Consider the following 27,115-nt stretch of genomic DNA (forward strand, 5'->3'; position numbering starts at 1 on the left):
GGGGAAGGAGTGGTACTGTATGCTTGGCATCCTGCTTCCAGGGCTCCTTCAGTGGTTTCATGCTGTCACTGTATATAAAATAAAGAGCGAGCCCTGCAGGCAAGAAACACAAGCAGCTCTCCCAGTTTTGTATAAGTGCTATAAGCAATAGACTGTAGACTCACGTTTCTGCTTGTGCTCTGTTTTTGACTCATGAAATACAAATTTTTATTTTTTTGCCTGTGACACAGCTTCAAAGAGAAGCTCTTTCCCTTGGTATCCTAATGGATAGGAAGTGGGAGGAGAGGAATGAATAACTCAGCAGGCAGCAGGAGAAGAAATTGAACTTTATTTTTCTGTGTTTGTGGTGGGTGCCTTAGCCACAGTAATCCAAGGAAAGACTAGTAATTTTTTTTATGTGTAACTCTGTCTATGGTGACTATACACATGTGCACCTTTGGGAATATACTTGTGGCCACTGTGCTATTTTTTGGGAGCCCAGACCTGCCTGATGGATGTACTCAGAACTTGCTCGGCAGATATCAGGGAGATGCACGTGAAGGCAAACTTTTTATCTGATCCAGTTTAGGCATGAGTTGAACACCAAGCCTTTTAGCATGAGTCTGGTGGCAAAGTGTCGCAGCGGGGATTACTGCAACAAGCATATTTCAAACCAGGAGTCCCGTGGAAACGAAGTATATATGGACAGATTCGTGGTAGATGTTTCAGAGATGTTTATTTCTCCAGCTGCATGGCCGGGGCTTCGCTCAGGAACCCCGCAGTCACGGGACCCGAGGGTCCTTGCCCAGGCAGGGGAACACAAACCAACCAATGGGGAATGAGACTGACCAGGGGCAGGGAGACCCCGTGTGTCCCCCCCAGGGCCCATCTCCCAGGGCTCCATGGCAGGGGGACGGCCCCAACACAAAGTGTAATGGTTGTGTTCATTTATGCTCCAATATTACGTTTTTCAGGCATTTAAGGTGCTGATCTGAAAATTTATCCCAACAGTGAGTTTAAGAAGGGACAGATACTAAACAGGTTCATTCATATCTGTGCTGCAGTATCCATATCTGTACTGCAGGCTTTTGTCTTTCAGATAGCTCTAGGTGTTTCAAAGCAACATAAAATTGCATAAAGGCATCCATGTCTTTCAGTGACCCACCAGTGTGAAGTGAATGTCCTCAATACCCACTCTGGGCAAGCTCCCTGCTCCCTATACCAGCACATTCTCATGTGCCTAGGGAAGAAGCCAGGCAGTGACATTGTGGATGTTAGTGACCCATTAGACTTTTCTGTCACGTTAACCAGGGTTATTGTGACCACTGGTCCTCCCAAAGAGTTCACCCATGGCCAAGGGCTGTTTTGAGTAGGTAAGTATATGGTTTGCACACAGCTGCCCTGTTTCAGAGCCAAGGACACTTTAATGGAGAGAATCCTAAGCCAGCTGCCTTCAGTGCTGGGAGTGTAATAGGACACACTCAATTTATTGGTGCAGGTGAAGACCAAAGCTGCAGGAGAGTTTCAGTGAATGTCAGGGCAGAGGTAGCACTAAGCAAATCCTACTCTGATTTGACAGCTCCATCCTCTGCTTGCTTGGTAATGTCAGGGCTCCAGGAAGAAGACACATTGTCTCTGAAAACTGGTGGTCTGTGAATTTTTTAGCTGTTTTGATGACCCAGAAGATTTCCATTTGTAATGGGAATGAAAAAGTGTCTGGCTCTGGTCATTGATGTCATAAATGCCTTCCTATGTGATACAGGACTCTCAGCATGTTGTTAGACCATAAACTGTAAATTCTGCCTGTGCCAAGAGCTTTCAAAACTCTTCACTTACCATCTTTCACATGGGATTTGGGGTGCCCTTGTACAGTACTGTGTGATTTTTCATTTATATATTCTGGGCCTGATCTTCAGCTGATAAAAGTCAGTATAACTTCACTGATTTCAAAGGAGCTGCACCAACCTGATGATTCAATTTTTGTTCATTTCATTGTTTAGATTTATCATATTTATTAACCTCAGCATAGAGAATGTGGTTTTCATGTCTGCTGTAAGGAAGGCTTTTGTACAGAAAAAATGGATTCTGCTCTCCGTGACACTTAGCCTCATCTTGTAGGTGAAGATTGAATCTGCCTACAATGTGTAAAATGAAATGGTTTATATGAAATACCCAGATACGATAATACTTTGGTTGGTATTCATACAGCCATGCTTGCTCCATCTGTCTCAGTTATAAATATTGTAAGTGCATATTTCAGTAAATTTTAGGGTTTGTAACAATGTAGTAAAATCAAGTAGATGTTAATAAATTCTAGCAAGCACAGAAACTCAGTTGTTTCTCAGTGGGCTTCTATTTAGCTGCTCAAGAATATCTTGCTACAGCTGCAAAAATATTGAACTAAGTTTAAACTTCGACAAATATGCTGCTAATAAAGTTGATTCTTCTATGTTTAGAACAGTGGACTGGATTGTCAAAAATGAGTAGCAAATGTATTTGCAGTAGAATTTTATATCTGGCTTTTTGTTTTTTCTTTTTTTGCCTAGTGTTCAGAAATGCAGATTTACATAAGAATCCCATGCTGCTGCACGGATGAAGGTTGAAGTTTCTTAGCTTCCTCCTTTTCCACACCCAACTAAATCCAGACCCAAAATACCATGAGGACAGTGGGACAAGAGCTATTAGGCTGCCACCATTTCTTTCTGATTTGTAGTTGCACAAAAGTAATGTAACAGCTTTTGAAGAGCACAGATGGCTCATTTGGCTGTTGGTTTTGAAGAAGTTTGCTCTGAGGTCTTCCAACATTTTCTGCTGCCTTTCACCCCCTGAGCCTACATCTGTGCCTTGGGTAGTGAGGAGCTCCCAGCATTCTTCCTTACTTCCTGCATAAGGAACTCCTGGCATCATAGTGGCCATGTCTGGGACTCATCTGGGCCTGCTCTGCTCTTTTGGGCTTTTAGGAATGGACTGAGGAACTTGCAGTCGAGTCTAGTTGAGACTAAATCTAACAAAACGGACATGGGGAATGGAGGGAGCATGATGGTATTTCAGAAGCAATAGCAAGGTTTGCATAGCTTTGCTCACTCACTGGTGAAGCCTGGTGCAAATAAGAAAATGTCAAGTGTTCTGTCCAACCGATAATTAAAAAGTGTTCTGTTTCTGTGTTTTCTTACAGCTGGCAGCATTAGAGAGACAAATCTTTGACTTCCTTGGTTTCCAGTGGGCTCCTATCCTTGGCAATTTTCTACAAATAATAGTTGTCATTTTGGGTTTGTTTGGAACCATCCAATTTAGGCCTCGATATATAGTCGTGGTAAGTCTCATTTATTTTATATATATATTTTTTTGTTTTGTTTTGTTTTGTTTTGCAATTGGTTTTAAAACCTGTCATATTGCAAAGCAGAATTTTCTTGGTTTCAAAACACCAGATGGTATTTTTGTAGAAACTGTAGAGGTCTTCATGTCTTTTTGCAAATTTAGGACTACTAAGTGGGTTTTTTGAGATTTTGGACGTTATCAGAAACAGGTTATCTGGAGAAAGTGCTGCCAAAACTATCACTATGGTACAAGTCAATTAGACTATGTGTAAATAAATAAATGAAATACAAATTTTTGTTCTTTTTGCAGCAGACAAGCAGATTTGATGGCGTTTAAAAAAAGTATTTGCAATGGTCAAGTTATATTTAGCTACATCTTTCTCTTAATCAGGGAGAACCAAGGATTGTAGAAATTTCTTTGGTCCTGTGACCCATGGGTTCCAAAGAAGTCTTCTTCTTACTTACATGTAATTTTGTCAAGACCTGTATTTTTGGCTTTGACCCTGAATTATTGTAAATTCTCTCTGATGCATGTAACTTGAAGCTTCACAGTTTTTTTCCCACGTTCTCAATATAGCCAGGAATAAAAAGAAATTTCAAAGCTGTGAAGTAAACTGCCAACAAAAAAAATCTCTGTTCCTCCCCTGTGTTCTCTCCTGAATGGATGAATATTATGTCTTTACCTGGTAATGGCTGTATTTGGAACATTGTGGTTGTGTTGTCAGTAATGGATTTTAAGAGGCTAACGTTATCTTTCTTTTTCCTCACAGAGGAATGAAATAAATGTCTACTGGGGAAAACTCATTAAAAAAATACTTAAAAAGCTTCATCTTTTCCAGTCAAGCCTGGAATTCTGTAATTCTTTGTCATGTGAACAAAGTATGCATCCAAGGTTATACTCATGTTAGCTAAGCTTACAAGCAGACTATAATGAATTGAAAGTGGATTTATATAAAAAATAACACTTTTGTCTATTATCTGTGGTTGAAGAACTGGGCATCCGGGTATTGATGACTCGCCTTTCTGCTTCATGCACTCCATTTTATACATAAGAAGCGAGTGTAAGCATCTGTAAAATTATGTGGGAAATTCATGTCTGAAGTGCAACACTGCAAAATTTTTTGCCCCTCAGGTTCAGTACTCTGCTCAATGATGCAAGCTCTGTTTTAATTATCAAATTAAATGCAACAGATGTTGACTGTTTCTAGATCTTTTCCAATGTAATTGAACATTTTAGGCTATATGAAAGTTGTCTTAAAGTAGAGGTAGAAAACTCATCATTAAAGAAAGAAACACCTCCTCAGCAAGATGCTTTATGCTGATTTAACTGAACTCATATTCTGATTTATCTTTAAGCATATATTTAAGAGCTCTAGCTACAGCTGATGCCGATACTCATTAGTGGGGAAGATCAAGGCTTTAGAGCCCAGCTGGTCAGAGCATGGTGTTAATAATGTCGTAAGTCGCAGGTTCGATCCCTGTACGGGCTGTTCACTGAGGAGCTGGACTCAATGATTCTTGTGTGTCCCTTCCAACTCAGAATATTCTGTGATTACCCACTTCTTCATCCCATCACTGCCTCTCTGAGCAATCTGTGATTGTGTCCTTACTAACATAGGGTTTACAGTGAAGTAGGAATAGTTTGAGCCAGATGATGAAGTCTGAAGGGTGTCTGTAACACAAGGTATCTGTAACCAACCTCACAACTCAACACCAGCAGAAGAGGGTGTCTGTCATGTCTTCCTGTTCCCACTGTTCCCTACTGAACACTTCCCCAGATCCTCACCCCCACTTCTGGCAGGAGTTAACTGGACCTGTCAGTAAGTTCCATTTCTAAGCTGTCAGAAAACCAACCTGGCAAGAAGTAGAGAGTTTTTAGCTAAACTGGTAACCTGAATCCAGTCTGTGAGGTTCCCAATGGTTACCAGGGCTGGCATAAGGCAGGGACTGGGACTTCATGTTTATGAGCAGCAGTGTGGAGGTGGAGGGGAAAGGAGGAGTTGCAAGACTTTTCTTGTTGCTAGCTCCAAACTTGTCAGTTCAGCCTTGTCCTCAGGTTGAATTCAGTGGATACCTCAAGGCAGCATAAGCAATACTGCCTTTGCTCAGCTGCTGCCTTCAGTCCCTGTGCTGTTCCTCTGTTTGCACCAGCACGGGCACCAGTTCAGCCACTTGGTAAACTGTCAAACCAGAACAGATCCAGGTGAAAAGCAATTACTTTCTTTACTGGTGTTAATTAAGTGTAGGTCAGCTCTTTTATGTGTTTTGCTTGTTCCAGCAGAAGGGAAGAGATGGGAGAGGGGAAGTGGGAAAAAGTCACCAGAGGAAGGAGAGAAGTGCATGGAGTGCAGGATTGCAGCAGTGCAGGATTGCAGCAGCTTAAAGTCCTTGTTGAGCTGTAGCCTGAGGATCTTCCAGGCTACACCCAACACATGCTCCCCAGAAACCGTGCTACCCAGAGCTCTCCCAACCACAGCTTAGCTTTGTCCACTGTCCTCAAAAGCCCCAGAAGGAGTCAGTGGTACTGAAAGTAAAGACCCCTACCAGTGCCAGCTGCATACTGGCTGTATTCACTAAGGCAGAAGTGATGGTCCACCTGTTACAGCAGTAAACTTTTACTGCTAACTTTAAATATAAAGTCTGTTTAATGCAAATTTTCAGTAGAATCCTGAACTTCAGTATTAAACACAATGCAGAGAGATTCTTACCCAGGCTCTGAGTAGTGAATTAGGCTTCAAATTCATTGAGAAGCTTCATGGCCTTCCATGTCCATAGCTGCACTTTCAGCCACATCTAAGCCCCTGGATTTGTTAGTGGTTGGTGTCCCAAGAATTTGGTACTGTGTCTGTATAAATACTGTGGCTGAATAAATATTTTGGTCATGCTTTTATGTACTCTGATTGATGAAACTTCTGATTTAACCCAGTTTAGCTGGAAAAGTAACTAACTGCTTCAAGAAAATTATGTTTAGTATCAATTGTCTTTTCCATAAGACTTCCCTGGAAATCAACTCAACTAGTGCAGATGATCCCATCACAATATAAAAAAATTGAAGTAAAGAGAGAATCATGTCAGGTACAATGGTTTACTTCTGTAAACTGTGTCCACAAAATTATTCTGGCACATGTGAGCACAAATTGTTCTCATGATAATCTGTCATACTCTGGTGGTGATCTTGACTTCATCTGACCAGCTCTAGAGTCATTGTTTAACCTCAAGAGAATGTTTTTAATCTGTCTTCCATGCAATGAAGTCTGTGCCTGAAGGTTTCCCTGACAAGTGAAGTTACACAAAAGCTTTCACTTTGTCATCCTATGCTGCGTATGTCATGTTCTGTCTCCTCAAATTTTAATATATGTAAGGAATGGGAAAGTAAGTGAATAAATATAATACATGTAGGGCCATAACTTGAAGCACATCTATACTGCAGTCAAATATGAAACTGCTTCTGCAGGCACAACTGAGCAGGCTTTTGTTGCAGGTATGTAGAGCCAAGGAGTTTAGTGAGGGTTGCAATAGAAAACGATAAACACAATAGCAGTTGCATGCTTCTGACTCTTCCACTGCATTTGAACCCAGGCTGGCCAGTTTATCACGAGGATTTAGTGACCACATAAGCTGCAGCATAAGCATAGCCATTGTAGATTAAAAGTCTGAATAAAGAAATTAGTTTGAGTGATACAAAATTTGCCATGAGAGCTTTCTATCAAAAAAATGCCCCACTATCTAAGAGCTGCCATGCAGTGGCTGATACATGAGGCATCTCTGTGGAATAGAATTGTCATTCCAAGTAGTTAAAGATAGTGGTTCATGTTCACTGTCTACAGTCCTTCAGATACAGGACTATATGGATGGTGATTCTGAAATAAATCTGGAATTTCACTTCCTCATACCTAAAATTCCAAATCCTCAGAGCTTAGGAAACAGAGAGAGGGAGTGACAGCATTGACTCCAAGTGTCCTAATTAGTTTAAATCCAATAATTATTTCTAATAGGTTTTGCATTAATTAGCAATTTAGATAAATGTTGTGAACAATCTGTCCTGTCACTAAGCAGGTGTGCTATTTTCAGTATTTGAATATTTTGTGACTGATTTAAATCAGTGCAAAGTTCCCAGGGGACATAAAAGTGCAGAGCTGATTCCTAATTTTCCCATATTAGCTCATTTGAAACTTACCCAAACATTTGCAAAGAAGAAAGAAGCAGCTGAATTTCAGTTCTAACCATGCTGTTACACTCTTGTCATGAAGCTCCAGAGCTCTTCTGTGATCCATTTCCTTGTTCATGCTTTTCCTTTCTTAATAGATCTTGCTATCACCAGCAAGATTTTCGGGCTGTTAAAATTGATTAATGATGATGACAGGATACTTGTTAAAGTTGAGGATTTTCCCCCTCTCCTACTTCTGATATGGGACTTCAGAAAGCTTCTAAATGATGAGTCATACAGTTAAAACTGCACAAGCCAGGCCCAAAACTGAAAAAAAATGTGTTAATGAATAGTGAGAGATGAAAATAATACACTTAAATAGGGAGAATCTATGGTGGAAATCTCTGCTTTACTTGCCTTAATGTGTTCCATTAAATAATACGTGTATAGACACTGGATAAAGTTGAAAAGCCAGCAGAGAGTTTCTTAAAAAACCCCAAACAAATAAAAAAACAGAACAGCAGAAGAAAGGCTGTATAGGATATTTTATACAGTATTCAAGCAAATGTTATACAGACAGTGAAAACACATGTGAAATATTTAGGCTTCCAAAATTACTCGTTGAATCTCCTTCCTGGTAAGTGTTGTGTTGTTACTGCTCCATTGTGTTGATTTATGTCACTTCCCATGCCATCTTTCATAAATATGCCTAGTAAGGTTCTGCAAGTACTGATGCCAGGTGTTACAGGGGGATGATTTGATGACTCAGTAGTTGCTTCTTTCCCTTGAAGTGTCCCCGAGCCAACATTCATTCCCTCTTTAAATATACTCTTGAGATAGTTTATTCATTAAAGCTAAACTTATCCCACAATCCTAGTATTATTCAAACTTAGAAATTTTCCCTTTTTTTTTTTACCGGTTGTTTTTGTGACATTGTGTCCATCCAATGCAAATGTTTTAACTCTAGAAATGTTTATATTTCACTGATACATGAAATGTATCTCTGCATTGGTTTCAATATGACTGTAGAGTCGAAAGAGGTATAGAAATCTCACTGTTGTAGAGAGGCTGGCATTATGAAAGGGGACCTGAAAGGAACCTACTAGGCTAGACAGTAACTTATTAGACATTTAACCTGTAAGGTTCAGTGAGTACTCCCTCCACATTATTTATAAGACTTCAAATACTTCCTCACACCACATAGTATTCAATCTTTAGTGCAAAAGACCAAAAGCAAGCAAAGATTTCGTACACCATGGGGAGAAATAAGTGAAGATATGACCTAGTCCTAGGTCCTTCTACTGGAAGGGATCTCTTACAAAAACATCCAGGTGATTTTAAGTGGTGCATCTTATGGGGTATAAAATAAAAAATACCAGCTCTTCTTACTGATTCAACCTACGTGGAAAATTTCTTCTTCATGCCAGATATGGTGAGGGTTTTGACACTGAGTATGAGGCCAGCTGATCTGGGGTGGACAGAATGAGGCTGGCCAAAGAACTAGGCAGGAATCACTGGGTGTGGGGAAGTAAGAGTAAGCAGAACGGCAGCATGGACACGATAATGTTCAGGACACAGAGTGGGCGAAGTTGAGTGGCAGGTCAGATCATGAAACAGTTCAGATACCTTAGGGAAATGAAACATGAGGGTCCGTGTGGACCTGATGTCTCAGACCTTAACCATTCCTGCACTGAGAGAAAATTGCCAGCATACCTGATGTGTCCCTTCACACAGAGGATGGCAATTTGGGCTGTTGCTCTGCTAGCAAAAAGAAGAAGTCTGCATCATGGATCTAAAAGTTACACCTTTCTTAGTGACTCAAGCAGGTGCTAATGTGATGCCACATAATGGAAGATTGCTTGGTGGGGTTTTTTTAACCTAGAAGGTATTTACCTATACATTTACGCAATGCATATAATGTCAGAATGTGTTACAAATTTTTCAGAAAGAACCACTCAAAAATTTAGAAAAGTTGCTATTAAAGCCTTTCTGTGCAGTCTTACTATGATCCTTTTATATATTTGCAGATTCAAACTAGACAGACACCTACTAATTCTTATATTGTTGCCTCAGTTTCAGTAGAAAGGACAAACATTTGGGGGTTTTCTGGTGATCACAGATGTAGAATAGAAACTTGACTTTCAGAAAACAGAAGACACTGGGTCGAATGAGGCATATGCTCTCAAGAAAAAAAGGATTGCTTTTGCTGTGAAGCCTGTGCTGAGTAGCTGAGTTTTATCTCTGCTCTCAACCACTGAAACCTCTTTTGACACAAAGCGAGTCACTTTAACCAAACTTGTCACATGCTTTGTTTTCCCCCTGTGTTCTGGGTTGTTGTCTTGAGACCTCGTGGTCTGATTTGTACAAGTGCTGCATGCTCAGCCACAGGGAGCTGAACACTGAGTTTATAAACTGAGTGTATAACCTCAAGCATTCTGAAAAATGAACTCTTAAGGACGTCAAGTTGGATGCTTATAATGTATGAATACTTCTGAATGTAATCTCTGCATGTATCAGAACATCATTTACATTCTGAGAGCTGTGTCATTCCCTTATAACATAAAATAAATTAGTTAATGTTTGTGCAGCTCTCACACATTACAGCGATGAGCATCTTAGTAAACCTCATGAGGAAATTAATATTCTTTCCTCAGAGCAGGGTCTGAACAACAAGCAGGAAAGAAGTATTGTGCTAGCTGTTCATGAAATGTGTTAGGGGAGGTAAGATCTTTTAAAATGAAAATATATCTGTGATGATTTAATTAATGTTTGCATTATATTGCACAACCACAAAATAAAAGAGTTAGTTGGCATACACAGCCCAAATTCTGACATTTCCTAATTTTGCTTTCTTGCCTTTGCTATCTTATAATCTTTCCTTAAGTACCTTTGAAACTATGGAAGAAAAAATTTTCTCCTTGCATATCCAAGAAGACAATAACTTCCCTACTTTAAAAAAATATATAGTACTAATTACTGAATATAATGTACTTATTATGTTTACAAAGCAAATGGATCTCAAATTTAAATTTCTGCAACTAGTGCGAGTGTAGGAAGAGCCTCTCCATACACAACAGCTGGGTTTCAAGGGGCACACCTGCTCTGCACATGCACTCCTCTTCCAGTAATCCTCATGGTGGATCAGGAACCAAACCAGTCCTAACTGTGTAAAACAGCAAAGCCTGGCCTGGGAAAGCAGATTCAGACAGTTTTTGCCTGCACAGTACAGAGTTGTCATTGGTGCCCATGGGTCAGAATGAGGCCATTAAGAGATTTGGCTTGGCCTGGCAGATCAAATAGAATTCCTTTTGTTGTAATGACAGATTTAGTTCATGGAGAGACAAAAAAATTCTTTCTTAAAAAGGAGAATTCTCCCAAATAGGCTCAATTTTGCTTTTTGCATGAAACTAGGATTATATGAGTTGTTCATTAATTTTGAACGCTCTGCACGTAATGTTCTGAATATAAATATTAGAAAATCAGTAGTTGATGATGAGCTACTACAAAGTCAACAAATGTAGTAAAATGTGATATACTCTAAGTTAGTCATATGAGTAGTACAGACCTCATATTGCTCACAGGCCACAACAATTTTGTCTATTTTATAATAACTCAGCCTTCAGTTGCCACACTGCCCTTCTCTGTAAGATGGAGGAAATGACCTAGGAATGTTACTCTTGTTTTGTTTATTAATGACCTACTTCTTGGGCCATACCAATTGCCTAACTGCCTACATACCTCAGAAGAAATTATATTAAAGCAGTTGACATTGTGGTGAACAGAAATGGCCCTGTGCAGGGGGGGAGTAATCAAGGAGGGGAAAAATTCAACCCTCTTCACCTGAGCCTTTCATTATGCATGACAGGGAGTGGAACAAAGAGGGGAACATAACCTAAAACTGCCCAAGAATGGCAAACTGATGGCACCTGTGAAATGCATTGTAGATTAGTATGTGGAGCTTTAATGATTATATTGAAGCAAAACAATAGATACTAACCCTCATCTGACCACAGCTAACTAGAGTTGCAAAAGCTCTTAGCAGCAGTTCTCCACGGTGAAGGTAAAGTGGCAGTGCTGCTGCTCATTGCATTGTTGTGGTGGATGTAGCTCCTGTCTGGCTGCATGGACACTTGGCCCATCAGGATGAAATGCTCCTGAGGTGGAGTGCCTGGAGAGTACACTGGGAATAGAGTACAGCTCTATGTCAGTAAACAGTGCATCTGTAAAGAAATGGTGCCAGTCTGTTGTGCTGACAGTTAAAATGCAAAAGATGATTTAAAGTAGACGAATTAATGTCACGTTCATGCTGTGGGTGGTGTATGAGTTCAGTACAATGCTGGAGAACCCAGAACAGGTATGGATACATTCAACAGTTAAGCAAGCTTTGTAGGATCAGGTTCATGGCAAAAGGCTTGGAGAAGTAGTGAGCTAATTTTAATGTAATTAAACTACGTTTTACTGTGGAAGACTCTCAAGAGATCAGATTTACATGTTACTTTTTGGTTTAAAAAGAGAAAAATCTGGATTACCAGACCAATAGATCTTCTGTTTTGTTTGGTTGTGGGGTTTTTTTCTTGCACCTTTCTTCATAGTATTTAAATGTTATTTCAATAATATTTACTTATTTAAGGTATTGTGCTTATCTGATATTTCCTTTAACAGAGCTAAATTATGATTTTAAAATGACTCAGAGTTGTCCCAAAGCCAGTGTTTAAGTCAGCATTTTGGGCTTAATTGATATCAGTAGGATAGTGTAAAACTGTAAAGAATAAATCTTTTTTATTGGTATTTATTTAGTACAGCAATGAATATTGGATTTGTAATTTCCAGTGGTTCTTAGGGGACTTCTGCAGGGGGAGCTCCTTTTCTGAACTCTCTGTGCTTGGCTGTTCCCAGAAGAACAATGTTTATTGATATCAGTTTTTTATTATTGATCTGCTCAGTATGAAGCTATTTCATCTTCACATTTTATTTTTCTCTCTTTTTTGCTCTCATCCGGCTTTGTGTTTAGTACACAGTGTGGACTGCCCTGTGGGTCACCTGGAATGTTTTCATTATCTGCTTCTATTTGGAAGTAGGCGGGCTTTCTAAGGTAGGTCACTTATCCTTCTTCAGGTTTATGGGAGGGTGTTTTGACAGCAGGACTCTCAGATGTTAGAAGACTGGAACCACAGAGGGAAAATGTGGTTGTTTGAACATACAATTTGATCTTCGGAGTTTCCCTCCAACAAGAACTGTAATGTTTGAACTTCTCCCTGCTAGTAAATAGCCACGGGTTTGAAGTACATAAACGCAGTGAATCTGAATTACAGTTGCCTTCTGAAGTACCATCTCCAGGTGAGAGGTGGGAAGGTTTTCTGTTGTAAATTTGAGGTCCTTTTTGATTGTTGAAAAGCAGACAATGTCATTTTGGTTGAATTTTCAAGTGTGTATAAAAAGTGTGAATTTCCAAGAGTGCTTTGAAAGCAGATAAAGAAAATTACCAAGAAGGTGAATGTAATAACTTGTTGAGCAAATTGGTCTCACAGTGAGAATGTTAATTCTTTATAAAAAAGAACAAATGGCAAAGGATGACTTTTGTCACATCAGAATAAAACTTTCCTTTACATGACACTCAGTGCTCTAGGTCACTAATTCTGTATTCAATCCCCTGATTAGAGCAGAAATGTTTGCTGGAATTATCGAGAGACGTGTGCTCGTTCAGGGTAGCACTTTTGTTAGCGTAGGTTATGTTTAACATTGTATCTGCTGGGAGTTTCATACACCACCTGCTCGTTTTTATCTCTCCAGTTGGACATAGATAATACAGATCTTTGTTTACCACAATCATACTTAAATCAGGCACAGTATGCCCATGGCACATGCTGATCCCAGCATTATTAATAGAATAAATGTCACTGTTTCTGGTTGTAGATCTAGTGATATGAACTGCATCACTGTTAATTCATGCAATGCTTTTGGAGAATGCAGTCCTTTGCAATGTGCTCTGGGAAGACCCTGCTTGAGCAGGGAGGTTGGACCAGATGACCTACTGTGAACCCTCCCAACCTGACCCATTCTGTGATTCTGTGCATTGTGTACTCCCCTCAATTCAGAGTGGAACATTTATGAGCTATGTACTTGCTAGCATTAAAGGTCCTAGCTTTTGGCTGACAACAAACAGAAAACTGGTGAAACCAATTTAATAAGAAATAAAATCTAATTTACTTGGTGGAAATTCCATTAAAATTAAAGCTTTCAGTGGTAGGTTCCTTTGGTGATAAAATTTCATAATGAAAAGCTGCAACAGTTTATTTTTCCTTCAATATCATGTACCTCATGAGAAGTCACAGGGTTGCTGAGGAAATTAGTGCACTTCATAGAGGATCAAAAATAAATGATCCTAATGGTATGTTCTGACTTAAAAATCTATTAAATGAACAGAAGAGCAACACATAGAAATGATGAATAGCCAAATAGTTATTCATTCTCATGATACAAAGAGGTTGTATTCTTTCATTTAGTTGGGTTATGTCTATTTTTGTAGTGACTATTATATTTTATGTATAACTAATATATTTATCTAAGGGCCTAGTAAGTGAAGAAAAGCTTTTAGTCTGACCCTTGAATTTGTTTGCAAGGGATTCTGATCATATCCTCAGCTAAGAGGTTTATAAATCAGCAGTTATGAAGTCCTTAATCTTTCAGTTTCACTTCTGTGTTTCACTTTTTGCTCTTACTTACCATATATGACAAATCACAATGCAGAGAAATAGTAGCAAATATACTACTTGACAATTGACAAAACTCCCTTTTATTAGTGCATACTTCAGCTAATCTCAGCATTTTTGTGGAATTTTTATCTTGTGCTTTATAATTACATTTGAAAAGTAGTTTCTCAACAAGGTGATAGGCACATTATTTCCATGGAAGTTAACTGCTCTTGTAAAAATTATGCCAAAGGGATGAGTATCGAGGCCAACTTAGCAATGATAGAATTAAGAAACTTTTTCAGTACATCATGGTATTTTGGGTCCATTTGTTGGTCTTTCTGAAAATTGTGCTAGATATGATGAGGCCTTCAAGAGACTAAGGTCTTTTTGCCCCATATGCATAAAATCCTGGGTGTTTACAGTTTGATTAGTATGTCACACCAACTTTAATTGGGACCCACATTTTAACCAAGCTGCTAGTTATAAAAAGTCATCATTTCTTCCATTAATATGTTCCTGTGTTGTCAGGCATGATAGAAAAGTGCTGTTCTCAGAGTACATGGTTGTGGTTGGGAAATCAAACACCATGATAAGCTTTCCAAGTGTGGCCGTTTATTCAGCATTCAAAACTTGGCAGGCAATATTTGCTTTTTTTTCTTCCTATTGTTCTGTTTTCTGTTAAAAAAGAAAAAGAAGCTGTGTTTCTGAATGAATACAGATTGATTACAGTTTTAAACTTTTGACATACTATCAGGGAAAATTGTAATGCTGTCTAGCAAGTGACTGATTTCTGCTGGTTTGTTTGTTTTTAAGCACTATCATGTTTGCATTCGCTCTGACCAGAATGAGTTAGCTCTTGGTTAAAGTCCTGTGAGTTTATTAGGTCTTCAATCATGAATGCTTCAGAAAATATAACTTGGTACAATAATAAATGGTAATTTTAATTCAATATCTGTGCATGGAGTATGCGTACAATACAGACAGACTTTTCAAATGTCATAATAGAAACCCACCATTGCTGAAATTTTGCTTCAGTCTTATTCCTGAAGTGGGGAGGAAGATCTCCCTTGAATATCTGCTGTTTGAAATCTGCCATGAAGTTCCACTGCAGTTAATGAAAAATTTGAATGAGAATAAGAAGGATATAGGTAATTTAGGCCTGTTTACTGTGAAAGTGTGAAACATTTTTCCTTCAATTACTTTCAGTTATAATTTTCTTGGTAAACTAATTTTTTTCTTTTTAAGGAATGATTTGATATTTAGTTTAAAGTTTACGGATTTAGTACGCCGAGAACTTTAAACTTTTCTTGATAAGGAATGATGAAACCAACACTCCCAGTGTCAAATATGATGTATGTGACTTGATCCTTTCCATTCTTTCAGAAAAGAATCTTCATCAGAGTGACTTGAAAATTGTGGCTTTAGTTGAAAACACATTTCTTGTTTTCAAGCAATTAAAAAAAAAAAAGGCTATTTTATGCACATCTACGTACCTGAATTCCCACCAAAGTTTGATTTTAATAATCTGGAGGGCCAAACTGGTCAATCTGAGAGGAGGAAGCTGGTGGAGAGGGGTAAGCTGGGAACTGAAATACTACATATATGACTGTAGGAATGTATGACATGAAGGATTTCATTTGGGTCTCAGTCCTGGCTGCAATTAATATCATGTTGTTTTGTTACATAACGAGAGAAAAGGCTTCACGGAAGAGCTATCTGTGGAAGCACCCTCCAGTAGCTACACTATGGAGATTAAGGCAATCTCCTGAGAAAAGGATGATACGGGTTCAAGTCATCTCGGGTGCGAAAGGGAAATAAATACAGCTCTCCCACAGCTGGCTGTTGTCAGTGGAAGTCTAATGAGCAACTGTTTCCTCTTCAACTGCCTTATAAAAAACATATAGGTCAAGATCCTTTTTCACTTACGTTGCAGATGTGCAAATAAAAATTTAATGGTTTTTGGCGGGCTAAAGAAATTGAACTTGATCAGAAATAAAAGAAATATGTCTATATACACCTTTTTTATTTGCATTAACTTTTTTTTTTCTAATTTTAGCAGCGGTGAAACTGCCCATATGAAATGAATGAAATTTGCCTGTCTTTTTAAATTTACTACTTTTCTGATATTGAAAACATAATTTTTAGTGTTAACCATTCCATATGAGAGAAACAAAGCTGCTATTATAACATGACCTTTTAATTCTCCACTGCAGGATCCCCGATTGCTACATCCATACATGAGCTCATTAGTTGTTTTGAACTCATTCTGTGTCTTGAAATGAAAATAGGTTCTAATTATCATATTCCAGAGTACATGCAATTTAAAGCATCTAGACATAAACACAAACTGGTTTTTTAAGTTTTGTATGTGCTTAAATATGGACCACATAATTTCTAATGTGCATAAGCCAGCCCTCCGTCTGCAGCAATGCATGGTGTTATGTATTCCTGTACAAAGGAGACTTCATCTGTTTAGAGTGCACAGTTAATAATTCTGTTGTTTACATCCCTCCAGTATTTCAGATCCAGTATGAAAATAGCTGTGTCCACTTGTATTTATCATTTGCTATTCCAACTTTTTTTTTTTTGATAGACCATTTTTCTACTGGTTGTGTTTAATTGTGATTTACTGGCATTTTGTTAAAACCTCCTGTGTTAAAGCTTTTATTCAGTAAATGTATGGCAGCATTGTGGTACTGTGTACACCTTTCCTGTTGTTTCCTATACCTTACCTAAGCAACTGGCCATCAGTGATGAGCTATTCTCTTTTTCTAGGATATTTCTGCTTGTTCTATATTGCTTTTCCATGGCATGCTTCTTTGGCCTGAACTGTGCCTCATTCTGGATTTAAGTTTTGCTCTCAAAATTGACCTCTGTGTCAATTGACTCTTCTAACTTTTTTGGCCAAGGATTTGCCTGACACACGCTTATATATTCAATAGGAAACTATTTCTATAGCAGCTTATGTTTATTATCTGGTCCTTAGTTTTGCATATTGAGTGAATGTGATCTCTCTAATGTGCCTGTGACACCAACTTCATTAGCCTTGCCCCTGAAGCTGAAGGAAATCTTGCTTATGTCATTTAATGAAACAATATATTTTCATGTATTTTTTTCCCTGGTAATATTTACTTTGGTCGATGGATGTTCAAAGTTTGTAGGGCTCCCATCCAACTTTATTAAGCTGGAGACAGAGCTATAGGTTAAATTATTATATGGATCTGTAGTTGGAGGATAGAATTGTCTGATAAAATTAATTATTTCTTCCATCTGAGGACAAAATGGAGTAATAATTTACTTATTAAAATGCTGAGAGACTGGAAACCTAGGACTCTTTTCCAAACAAAATGTTGCATATCAGAATGAGGGTTAATTATGTGGACTTTATACTGGCTACTTGTGAAATCCAATTTATTCCATCTGGTGCGTGTCAGTCAATCCTTAATTGTTGTGCAATTATAGCTAATCATCTCAAATGGAGTAAGTTAAGCTCAGAACCAATGCTAATTTTTATTAATAGAGATGTTATGGTGTATGCTCGAGCTTGTGTCTTTTTTTTTAATGCGAAATGAGAGCATTGGATGAATTTAGATTAACAATATGAAAGAAAAAGTGATTCTCATTCTAACTTGTGCTGATGCAAGTGAGAAAACAGAGACCATTGTTTTGATTTAATTAGCATCATAATTAGCTCTGTAGAATTGCCCACTCCAAAAAGCTCAGGGACAAAGTTGGTAGCATCAATAAAACTTATATGGAAAATCAATAGATGGAGGATTAAGGATTTCCTTAGTCTAAGAGCAGAGGATAGGTCATTGTACGTCTACTCACATGTAAGTGACTTCTATGTGGAGAAGGATTTTTTTCATATCCACTGGGAAGAAAAGCAACAAATAATTTGCTCAGCATGTGGCAAAGAAGATTTGGTTGGCGGTCAGGAGAAGCTTTTTAATAATAAGGACACTGAAGAGGATCTAAAGCTGTTATGAAGCCTTACTAATGGGCAACTCTTCTACTCCACTATTTTGGATCTACAGAAATAAGCCACTGTCAAGATAAAAACCCAAGCGAGTGCCATGGATGGTTTGGGGTAAGAATGTTTAAATTTAAAAAATGAATACAAGCTGAAGACTCAAAACCTCATCTTAATTAAGAGTCTTAAACATTTCATCATGACTGTCATTCCAGCTGGGGAGCTTGAGGTGTCTCTGGCTTTTCTCCCCAGAAGGTGTGTAGGGACACAGAAAACAGGGGACTCTACTGAAGTCTCCCGGGAGGCCAACAGCAGGTTTTGGGTGTGCACAGGTGGGGTTTTAGTGTTCAGCTGTGTGACGAGAGGGAGGCAACGCTGTCATTGCTGCTCACTCTTGGTGGAGATTAGATTTCTGTTACAGGCAAAACTCGTGTGCTGTCTGTTCTACTGATGGCTTTTCAGCTGAACACAAATCATTGCCTTCACTGAGAGCAAAGCAGGAGTGATAATAGTGTATTTCTTCGCTGCTGTACATGGTGTATACATTCATGTACAGCTCAGCTGAGAATTTCTTCCCACACACCTCTTATTCATCATCACTTCCTTTTGATCACCATCTCTCTTGGGAGACTACACACCCCTTAACTTCTAATTCTCCTCATGACTGGATGTTCATTTGCTCCAGCTGATGCCATCAGCTGCTACCAGCTGAGATGTGCACAATGACGGATCCTGCTGAAGCACTGGATGTAGCTGTAGGCATTCTGCAATTTCTGGACATTACAAATTACTAATTTTATAGCAGTAGTTAAATATAATCTCTTCCAAGCTTATGCACTAGTAAAATTCAACTTGCAGAAATGAAATCTGATTAAAAGGTTGGGTTTGTTTCTTTGAGGTTTGAACCCTCTCACCTTCTCCTCCTTCCTCTACCTTATTACTCCCAAAGGGTTAAAAAAATTGTTGTTTTTTAAGTAATGTTTCAAAATCTTTTCTGACAGGAGAAAAGGAGGAATGCTAATTAAATAGTAATTCAGTAACTAGAGTTAAGCTAATATAAAAGCAAAGAAAAAACAGACCAAATGTAAGTTTTAATGCTTGCATTATATAATCCATTTAACTCCTTTGGTGTTCACTCTTTCTTTGAACCAGCTCTCAGAAGTAAGAGTTTTTGGTTTTAAAAAATGTTTTTAGAACAAGTTGCCTCCTTTTAGTTTTTCTTGTGCCCTTTCCTACAGTACATGTTCCACTGAAATATGTTTGCTAGAACATGAACTTCTGATACGACCTTCCTTATTCAAGTTGCTCCTCCCATCCTGCTGCTCTCTCACTATAAAAAGAAATAATCTCCAGGTTCAATTGTATTTAATACTTTTCCATAATGTTCTGCACAAACAGCAACCTTTTGAATTTTTAATTACTTTGGCAATAAACCTGGAAACCAATTTACCACGAAGTTATGCAGTGTAATATTGTACAGAAACAACATTTCAGCACTTCAAAATAATTGCTCTGGCCTTGGCTGGTGTTAGGTACTGTTAATTGTAGATTAACATGTTGTTGGGGTGCCTTTCAATGGTATTTGCAAACAGTATTTTTTGATGTTGTGTTAGGCTGACACCAGTATGTGCAGGAGCAGAAACTGCGTGTGGTAGTTTCTGTATAGAATACAATGACTGTTTCCATGAAAAGATAGAGAAGAATTAGCTACGAACTGTGAATTCATAATGATGAAGCGATGGAAAATAGCATTTTCTTTTTATTTGCAATTTAAATATCTCAGACAAAAAAGGTGACTTACAAAAGATGACTTACTATGTGCTCTCTTAAAAAAAAAAGGGAAAGAAGGAAATTGAAGAGCAGAAATATGTGAACCTATTGTAGCTAAGGAGACTTTTTGGTTGTTTAGCAGAAGAGACTTTGATGTTCCAGATTTCATGTTCCAAAACTAATTTGTTGTTCAGTCTGTTTTACTCTACTGTGTAAAGGTGTCTCATTGTGTAAAGTCTAATGAAAAATATGCTTGCCCTTGAAAGGAAAATTAACATGCAATAGCTTCGTGGCACTATTTGAGCATAAGGTCATCCTGGAAATAAAAAGGGTGGAATAAATGAGACATAGATAAATGCCACTGAAACTTCAAAATGGTCATTCTGATGATAATTAGTTTGTTTAGGTGATACAATCACATTGCTGAACAACTTAATCAGGAGTACATTCCAGATGGTGCAAAAATTGAATTTTATATCCTTTCAGGTGACATTTACAGTGGTTTGATTTATATATATGATGAGCATCATTAAAATAGGTGTTTCAGTCAGAATTGCTTTTCTTTTATAACCCCTAATGATGCAAAATTCTAATGTTGATACCCGGAGTGGAGGCCACCATCTTCTTCATTGGTTTAAATAGCTGAGGTATTATCTCTGTGGGTTTTTTAAAATAATCCATTTAATACCATTAATATTAAATGGCTCTGGGCTGAGAGCTGCACAGATAAATTTATTAATACAAACATCACAGTCATATTTGTTTGAGTTCATTGGCTTAATTTCTAGGATCTTGAAGATTTTTAAAAGGAATAAAAAAACCCCTAAAATATCGGCTGACATCAAGGAAGTAAGTAACTCAAGTAGCTTGCAATATTTCTCCAAAGACACCTTTGGATATGAAGAAGAATTCTTGTGATCCAGGAATCCATGCTGCAATGGCTAGAGATGCAGAGAGCGTAAATCCTGCCTACCTAGGGTTTGTGTCTGAAGCCCATAGCAAAGGGCTTGAAAAAGTCCTGGGTATTTACATGTAGAACCAAAAACATACAGAATAAGGAATAAGAGAATACAAGAGCAGGAAGGACCATCTAGTCATCTATTCTAACTTTGTGTTTCTGAAATAAGTTGAATTGTTCATGGAGTGAGGAAAGGAAATTTCCCTGAGTTGTGGTTTGGTTGTAAGCAAGTATGACACACTCATCTGCAGGTAAGGGTGAAACTAGATTCCATTACTCAGGGAATTATTTTATCTACTTGTTGACATTTGGATATGTTTTGTAGTGATTATTATGCTCTTTTTGTAGAAATGGGAAGACTGTTGCTGGTATTTGATTTTCTTCTTTGCAAATGTGATGTGCTTCTGACAAAACTGCAGTGAAAGGTATTTTGATTATTTAATCACAGTCTTGTTTAGACATTAGATCAACCACATCTGCTGTCTGTCCAGCAACTTCTAACTACTGAGATGAGTGACTGCTGGGGATCTATTTGTTGCCTACTAAGGTCAAATTTATGTTTTATGCCAAAAATTTCTGTACACTGTTCCTTCTGCTGTAGTGTATCCTTTGGAATTTTAGTTCTGACACTGGCCAAGTAAGGACTTCTTCCTAATTATGGGGAAATCTGTCATTTCATGTCTTCTAATAAACAATTGCATTTAATTATTTATTGATGTCTAGTTTGAAAACAGTTTAACTGTTTTGAAGGGAGTTTTTGCACTGATTCATAGGTTGTTTGCTTTGGGTTTTTTCTTCGATTAGGAGACAATGCTTGTTAAGAAGAAAATGTAATTTTAAGTAAGATTTTTGTAAAAATTTGCACATGAGACAGTCCTAGATCTTGATGAAAGTAAAAGGCATTTAATGTTGATGACAGTAGAATCTGAGTTCTTCTCAGAAATGATGATGCTGAATCTCATGGGATTTTTAAGCATGCTACATGCTTCTTATGGGACTTCATAATCATAAATCCTGGAATCATGAAAGTTGGAAAATACTTCCAAGGTCATCAAGTTCAATCATTAACCTAACACTACCACGTCCACCACTAAACCATGTCCCGAGGGACCACACTGACGCATTTCTTGAACACTTCCAAGGATGGTGATTCCACCACTTCCCTGGGCACCCTGTTCCTTGACAACCCTATAAGTGAAGCAATTTTTCCTAACATCCAATCTAAATCTCACCTGGCATAACTTGAGGCCATTTCCTCTTGTCACTTGTTACCAGGGAGAAGAGACAGACCCCCACTTGACTACAGTCTGCTTTCCAGTAGTTGTAGAGTGTGATAAGGTCCCCCCTGAGCCTCCTTTTCTCCAGTTCCTCTTTAAACTTATGCACCAGATCCTTCATTGGCTTTGTTGCCCTTCTCTGGAGTCACTCCGGCACCTTCTTGAATCGAACAGTGTAGAATTTAACACAGCACTCAAGGTTTGGCCTCACCACTGCTGAGCACAGGGGGGCAATCACTGCACTGGTCCTGCTCACCACACTGTTTCTGATCCATGCCAGGATGCCATTGGCCTTCTTGGCTACCTGGGCACACACTGGCTCATGTTCAACCGGCTGTTGACCAATTACCCCAGGTCCTTTTCCACTGGTCAGCTTTCCAGCCACTCTGCCCCAGCCTGTAGAGCTGCCTGGAGTTGTTGTGACCCAAGGGCAGGACCCCGTATTTGGCCTTATCAAACCTCATAAGATTGTCCTAGGCTCATCAATCCAGCTTGTTCAGACCCCTCTGTAGATATTACTTAGATAGGTGTGTGAACATGGTCTCATTTTTGAACTCGAAAAGATATGTAAAAATCAGGTTATTGTTTATAATCTCTAGATGTCAATCCAGGTGACTGTACTTACATCCTTTGAGATATATAAACTCTATTTTAGAGGAAAAGCAAGGGAGAAAGCTTGGTTTACTTTTCATTGATCTACATTTGACAACCAACGAGATTTTTCCTAACTACATAGATCCTCTATATCTACTCAGAGTTTTCCTTATTCTTTACTCTTTTCTAGTGTCTTGGACCAAACCACTACACTTGTCATTAGATGTACATAATCCTGAGCTTTCTTTGTTAACATCCTCCTTAAATTACTTCGGTCCAGGAGTCTGGTGTTGTAATTTTGCCTTTGATTTTTACAAACCTTGTAAGTGTGGCGTTCTTACCTGAACCTGACTTGCACTAGATATTTCAAAAGAGCATCTGGAAGAAAAAAATTTTGCCTTTCAGCTCCTATTAAGTGGTTCTTTCTTGGTGGACAATGATGGCAGTGTCCCTGCCTTTACTCCTGGTATTAATTTCTTTTGAAGGCTTCAGCAAACAAAAACCACTAGTTCAATAGCATAACCTTGGGTAAGCCTTAAATGTATTTCCAACATGTCTCTTTTGGCAAATTTTTCTTCTTTTGTAGAATGCTTAATGTTTGCTTTGTGTTAAATTGTCTTAATTAGAAGAAGGCTTTTGATTCTGTAAGGCTACAGGAAGTATTCTCTTAATCTTTATGGTTTGAATCTTGGAGCAAATTTGCTTCCGAAATCTGGTTATCATCTAATAATTTATTTAACCTCTATAAGGTGAATGGCCTTTGAGAACTCCTTTCCAACTACACAAGGGAATTGGAGGGATTGTTCCTTGTCTAGATCATTATACTCTCTTTCTTTTTGAGCTGTCCTTCAGGGAATGCCTTGCTCATGTTGATGATGTGACTGAATTTATTATTTATGAGTATCAGCATTCCTTTGAGCAGACTTCTTCAGTTTGGATTAATGGGGAAAGGGTGAGAGAATCTTGTTGGGGATTTAGCTGCCCTCCTGCCCTTTGCTTTACTAGGTTTATTGTCTGAATGGCTTTACTATAGCAGCAATAATGCTGGGTATTCTTGACCTATTCAGTCAAATGGGGAAGGCAGAAATGTTGCAGGAGAAGTCACAGTGATGGCAACAGTGCCTGACTAACACTGTGTTCCAAGGGCAAATGCTGCTTGTGAGTAATTTGATTGTCTCTATGTTATAGTGGCATTGCATTCTGTACACTTAGATTCCCTCTCTGCTTCTATCTTTAGAGAGCATGTAGAAGTTCTTTAAAATGTTGTTTTGAGAGAGCTATTCTATTCCAGGGGGAGGATATGTTATACCTGTCTGCTAAGAATTGCTGCTCTGTGTCATTGTGTTACTGTTCTGCATGCTTGGAAGCAGTTTCTTTCTTTTTTTTTTTTTTTGTCTTCCTTGGTAGATCAAGAGCTCCTGTCTGATTTGGAAATTTTGGCTGAAGATTTTCCTTTTTTATCTCAAAAATGTTTGAAGGCTTGGATATGTTTTATGCTGAGACAGTTCAAACTCTCTGAACTGCCTACTGAAGTCTCTGTCTTGTTTTGCTGCAAGGGGCATAGGTGTTATTCCTAATCCCCAGATTACTTATTTGCAGATATAACACAATTGATTCATTTTACTTTGACTTTCTGTGAATTATCAATGATATTTTGATTTCTTCCAGCTTTCTTTTTATTCAGTTTAATAATTTTCTTCAGTTTGTTCAGATATGAGCAAAGTACTGGACAACTTGCCAGGACAGATTATTTTCCTTTTGATCCATGTCATCTTGACTAAACTGATATTTCTTTCTCTTTATCTGTTACCAGGGCATTCAAAAGTGCTCTTATTTTTTCCACTTCAAAGGTGGGCTGTTGGATAAAAGACTACAGTCAGTGAGGAAAAAGCTACATACATGTCCAGCTGTGAAAAAACTGATTTTCACTAACTCTTCATCTCAAATACACTTGTACATTGTTTAACTTCAGAGTAGTTCATGCTGTGTTGGGACCATTTTCATATGCTTCACATCTACCCTGAGCTGCAACTTGTGTTTGCTTCAGGGTATCTTCCATCCTTAAATCTTGTTTTTCACATGAGGTAGCTATTTTTATTCTTAAATGTTCCAGGCGTGTGGATATTGTGTACCCTGAAAATATCAGCTCAATCAGTGTAAATAATTATTTTGGAAAAGCTAAAATTTCTTAATAATTGATTTTTAATTGGTACTACTTGATATTTTTATTTATTTTAGGTTTAGTTTGCATATATTTTATTCTTATGAATCAATTGACTACCTGATTAGTTAAAAGTATACTTTATATAATGGTTTTAAAGTTGTGATTCGCTGTGAAAATTCAAATAATTTTATGGCCTCTTTTTCTTTGAAAACTTCGTACTTTACTCTGATACAATATGCTAATATTTGTGCAAATGTCTACATCTTAAAATATGCTTGGGACACAAATTTACCTTGTTATAATACATTAAATAACCAAATGGTTTTAAAAGATAGAGAGTTTAAAAATGTTCCTAGATTTTAGTAATACCATTGGTATCCTTGGATGTGAATTTCTGAATGTCTAAGTAAGATCACTTTTTACATCTGTAGCTAGGCAGCTTGCTTAAACATCCCAGGATTGTATTAACTTTTGTCTAAACATTTTGTTTTCTAGAATGCAGTTTACAGATCTGTGTCATGACTTGTATTTCCTGTTTCCAGGCTCTATAATTTCGCTTGTGCCTGCCTATAGTTTAATGGATTTTGTTTCACTGATCCCAGCTTACCAAGCAGTCCAGATGGCCCTGTACAGCTGCCTGCCTTTTCATTATTTACCCTCTTCCCTCTTTTTGTGTCATCTGCAAATATATCCACTGCAAGCAGGGATTTTATATGTACTTCTAGATCGCTGATGAAAATGTGGAATAACATCAGAACATACATCAATCCCAAGGGAGAACTGCTAGAAACACTCTTATTCAGCTATTATTTCCATTGAAAACTATGTTCATTAGCTAATTTTCAATATATTTAATTTTCAGTCCATTAAAATGTACTGCCATTCAATTTTATAAGAATGTTTTCTGAATGCCCTATAGATCTCTAAGTATATTACCTTCTTGCAGCTCCTATCAACTCAACATTTAACCTCTGGAAGCAATGAAATAGAGTTTGTTTAACAGGTCCTAATGTCTTAAGAAATTTTATTGACCGACATCAGTTATACTGCTTTTGCTGTATCTCAGGCATCTGTTTTTATGTCATCTTTCCTCTGTTTGCTTTGGGACTAAAGCTAGATTAATGATCCTTGAACCATTGCATGTGCATTTTCTGAATCTTTTATAGGCTTTAAAATTCTTCAGTCTCATGCAGTTCCAGAGATTTATTAAAAATTAAATTATTTGTGTTCATGGACCTCAATATCCAGAGCTTTTGTGTGGTTGCTAGCTGTCCAGGCCTAAAGATTGCATGTGAGTTATAAATTCATAGACCTCTTACTAGTGGTTTAGAAAATGCTTTTTCCTCCTCTTGTCATTCTTTATGGAAAAAAAAGAACAGAAGAATGTATTAAAAGGTCTACTTCTTATGCCTCTTTAAAAAAAATTACAGTAAACATTTATTAGAAGGTCTACATTTTTTCTTGTTCCTAATAAGCTTAACAAACAACTTTTTACTGCCTTTAACCTTGTTAGCATGGATTCTACCTGACTTATTTTCTTCATTATTAAATATTCTCTATTATGTATCTTCTAATTTATATTGACTGAAATATTTTTGCCATTTTTATTCTTGTTTCTTGAGGAACGGGATGGCACAATCAATGTATTTTTTTTGGGTTTTGTCTGGCACTGAAAGCTTTTGTACCCATTGACAGAAATATTCACAAGGGATGAAAGTTTCAGAATTAGATTTTTGTATATATGTGCTGTTAGAAATGATAAAAGGTATCCAGAGGAGGGTGGACAAAAGGACCTGTCTCATGCCGCCAAGAGAAACATTGCTGCAATCTCTCATTAGAAGCTCTATGGTTGTTGTCTTTAGTTTAAATCAGAAGGAAGCTCACAGTGGAGGAAAACAGAGAAGACATCCTTTTGTATTCCTTCCCAGTTTCTGTCCATCATCCAAAGCATCCTAGTTCTGAACCTGGAACAGTCCTTAACTTACTGACTCCTGAAACTCCATGTGCCACTCACCTAAAGTCTCCACAGCCATTCTTCCTGTATTGTCCCTGAACAAATTCTCTTTGAACAAATGTACTATCCCTCATTGAGAAGTCTTTCCTGTGTTCTTAATATGCACAAACTCTGCTTCAGAAAGGCAACAAGAGCATCACCCCTCCCACGAGCTGCTATAGCCTAAAGCACATGGGTAGTGCATGCAAATTACAGTGGTTATTGTCCTGTAACGTTGTGTATTCCTACTG

At 38.0% G+C, this 27,115-nt stretch overlaps 1 protein-coding gene across 3 annotated transcripts in view; it reads left to right on the forward strand.

Moving 5' to 3' along the window:
- NKAIN3 (sodium/potassium transporting ATPase interacting 3) overlaps positions 1–27,115 on the forward strand; it is a 353,627-nt gene that overhangs the window by 161,687 nt on the left and 164,825 nt on the right. For all 3 annotated transcript variants that reach the window (XM_042036135.1, XM_042036133.1, XM_042036134.1), the window contains exons 2-3: positions 3,155–3,292; positions 12,455–12,535. In XM_042036135.1, the coding sequence (XP_041892069.1) occupies positions 3,155–3,292; positions 12,455–12,535 (219 nt within the window). The remainder of the gene's footprint in view (positions 1–3,154; positions 3,293–12,454; positions 12,536–27,115) is intronic.

The sequence above is a fragment of the Corvus kubaryi genome, unplaced genomic scaffold, assembly GCF_017639235.1.
Source record: "Corvus kubaryi isolate FWS band 111438036 unplaced genomic scaffold, C.kubaryi_AGA036_p1.0 37385, whole genome shotgun sequence".
Classification (NCBI taxonomy): domain Eukaryota; kingdom Metazoa; phylum Chordata; class Aves; order Passeriformes; family Corvidae; genus Corvus; species Corvus kubaryi.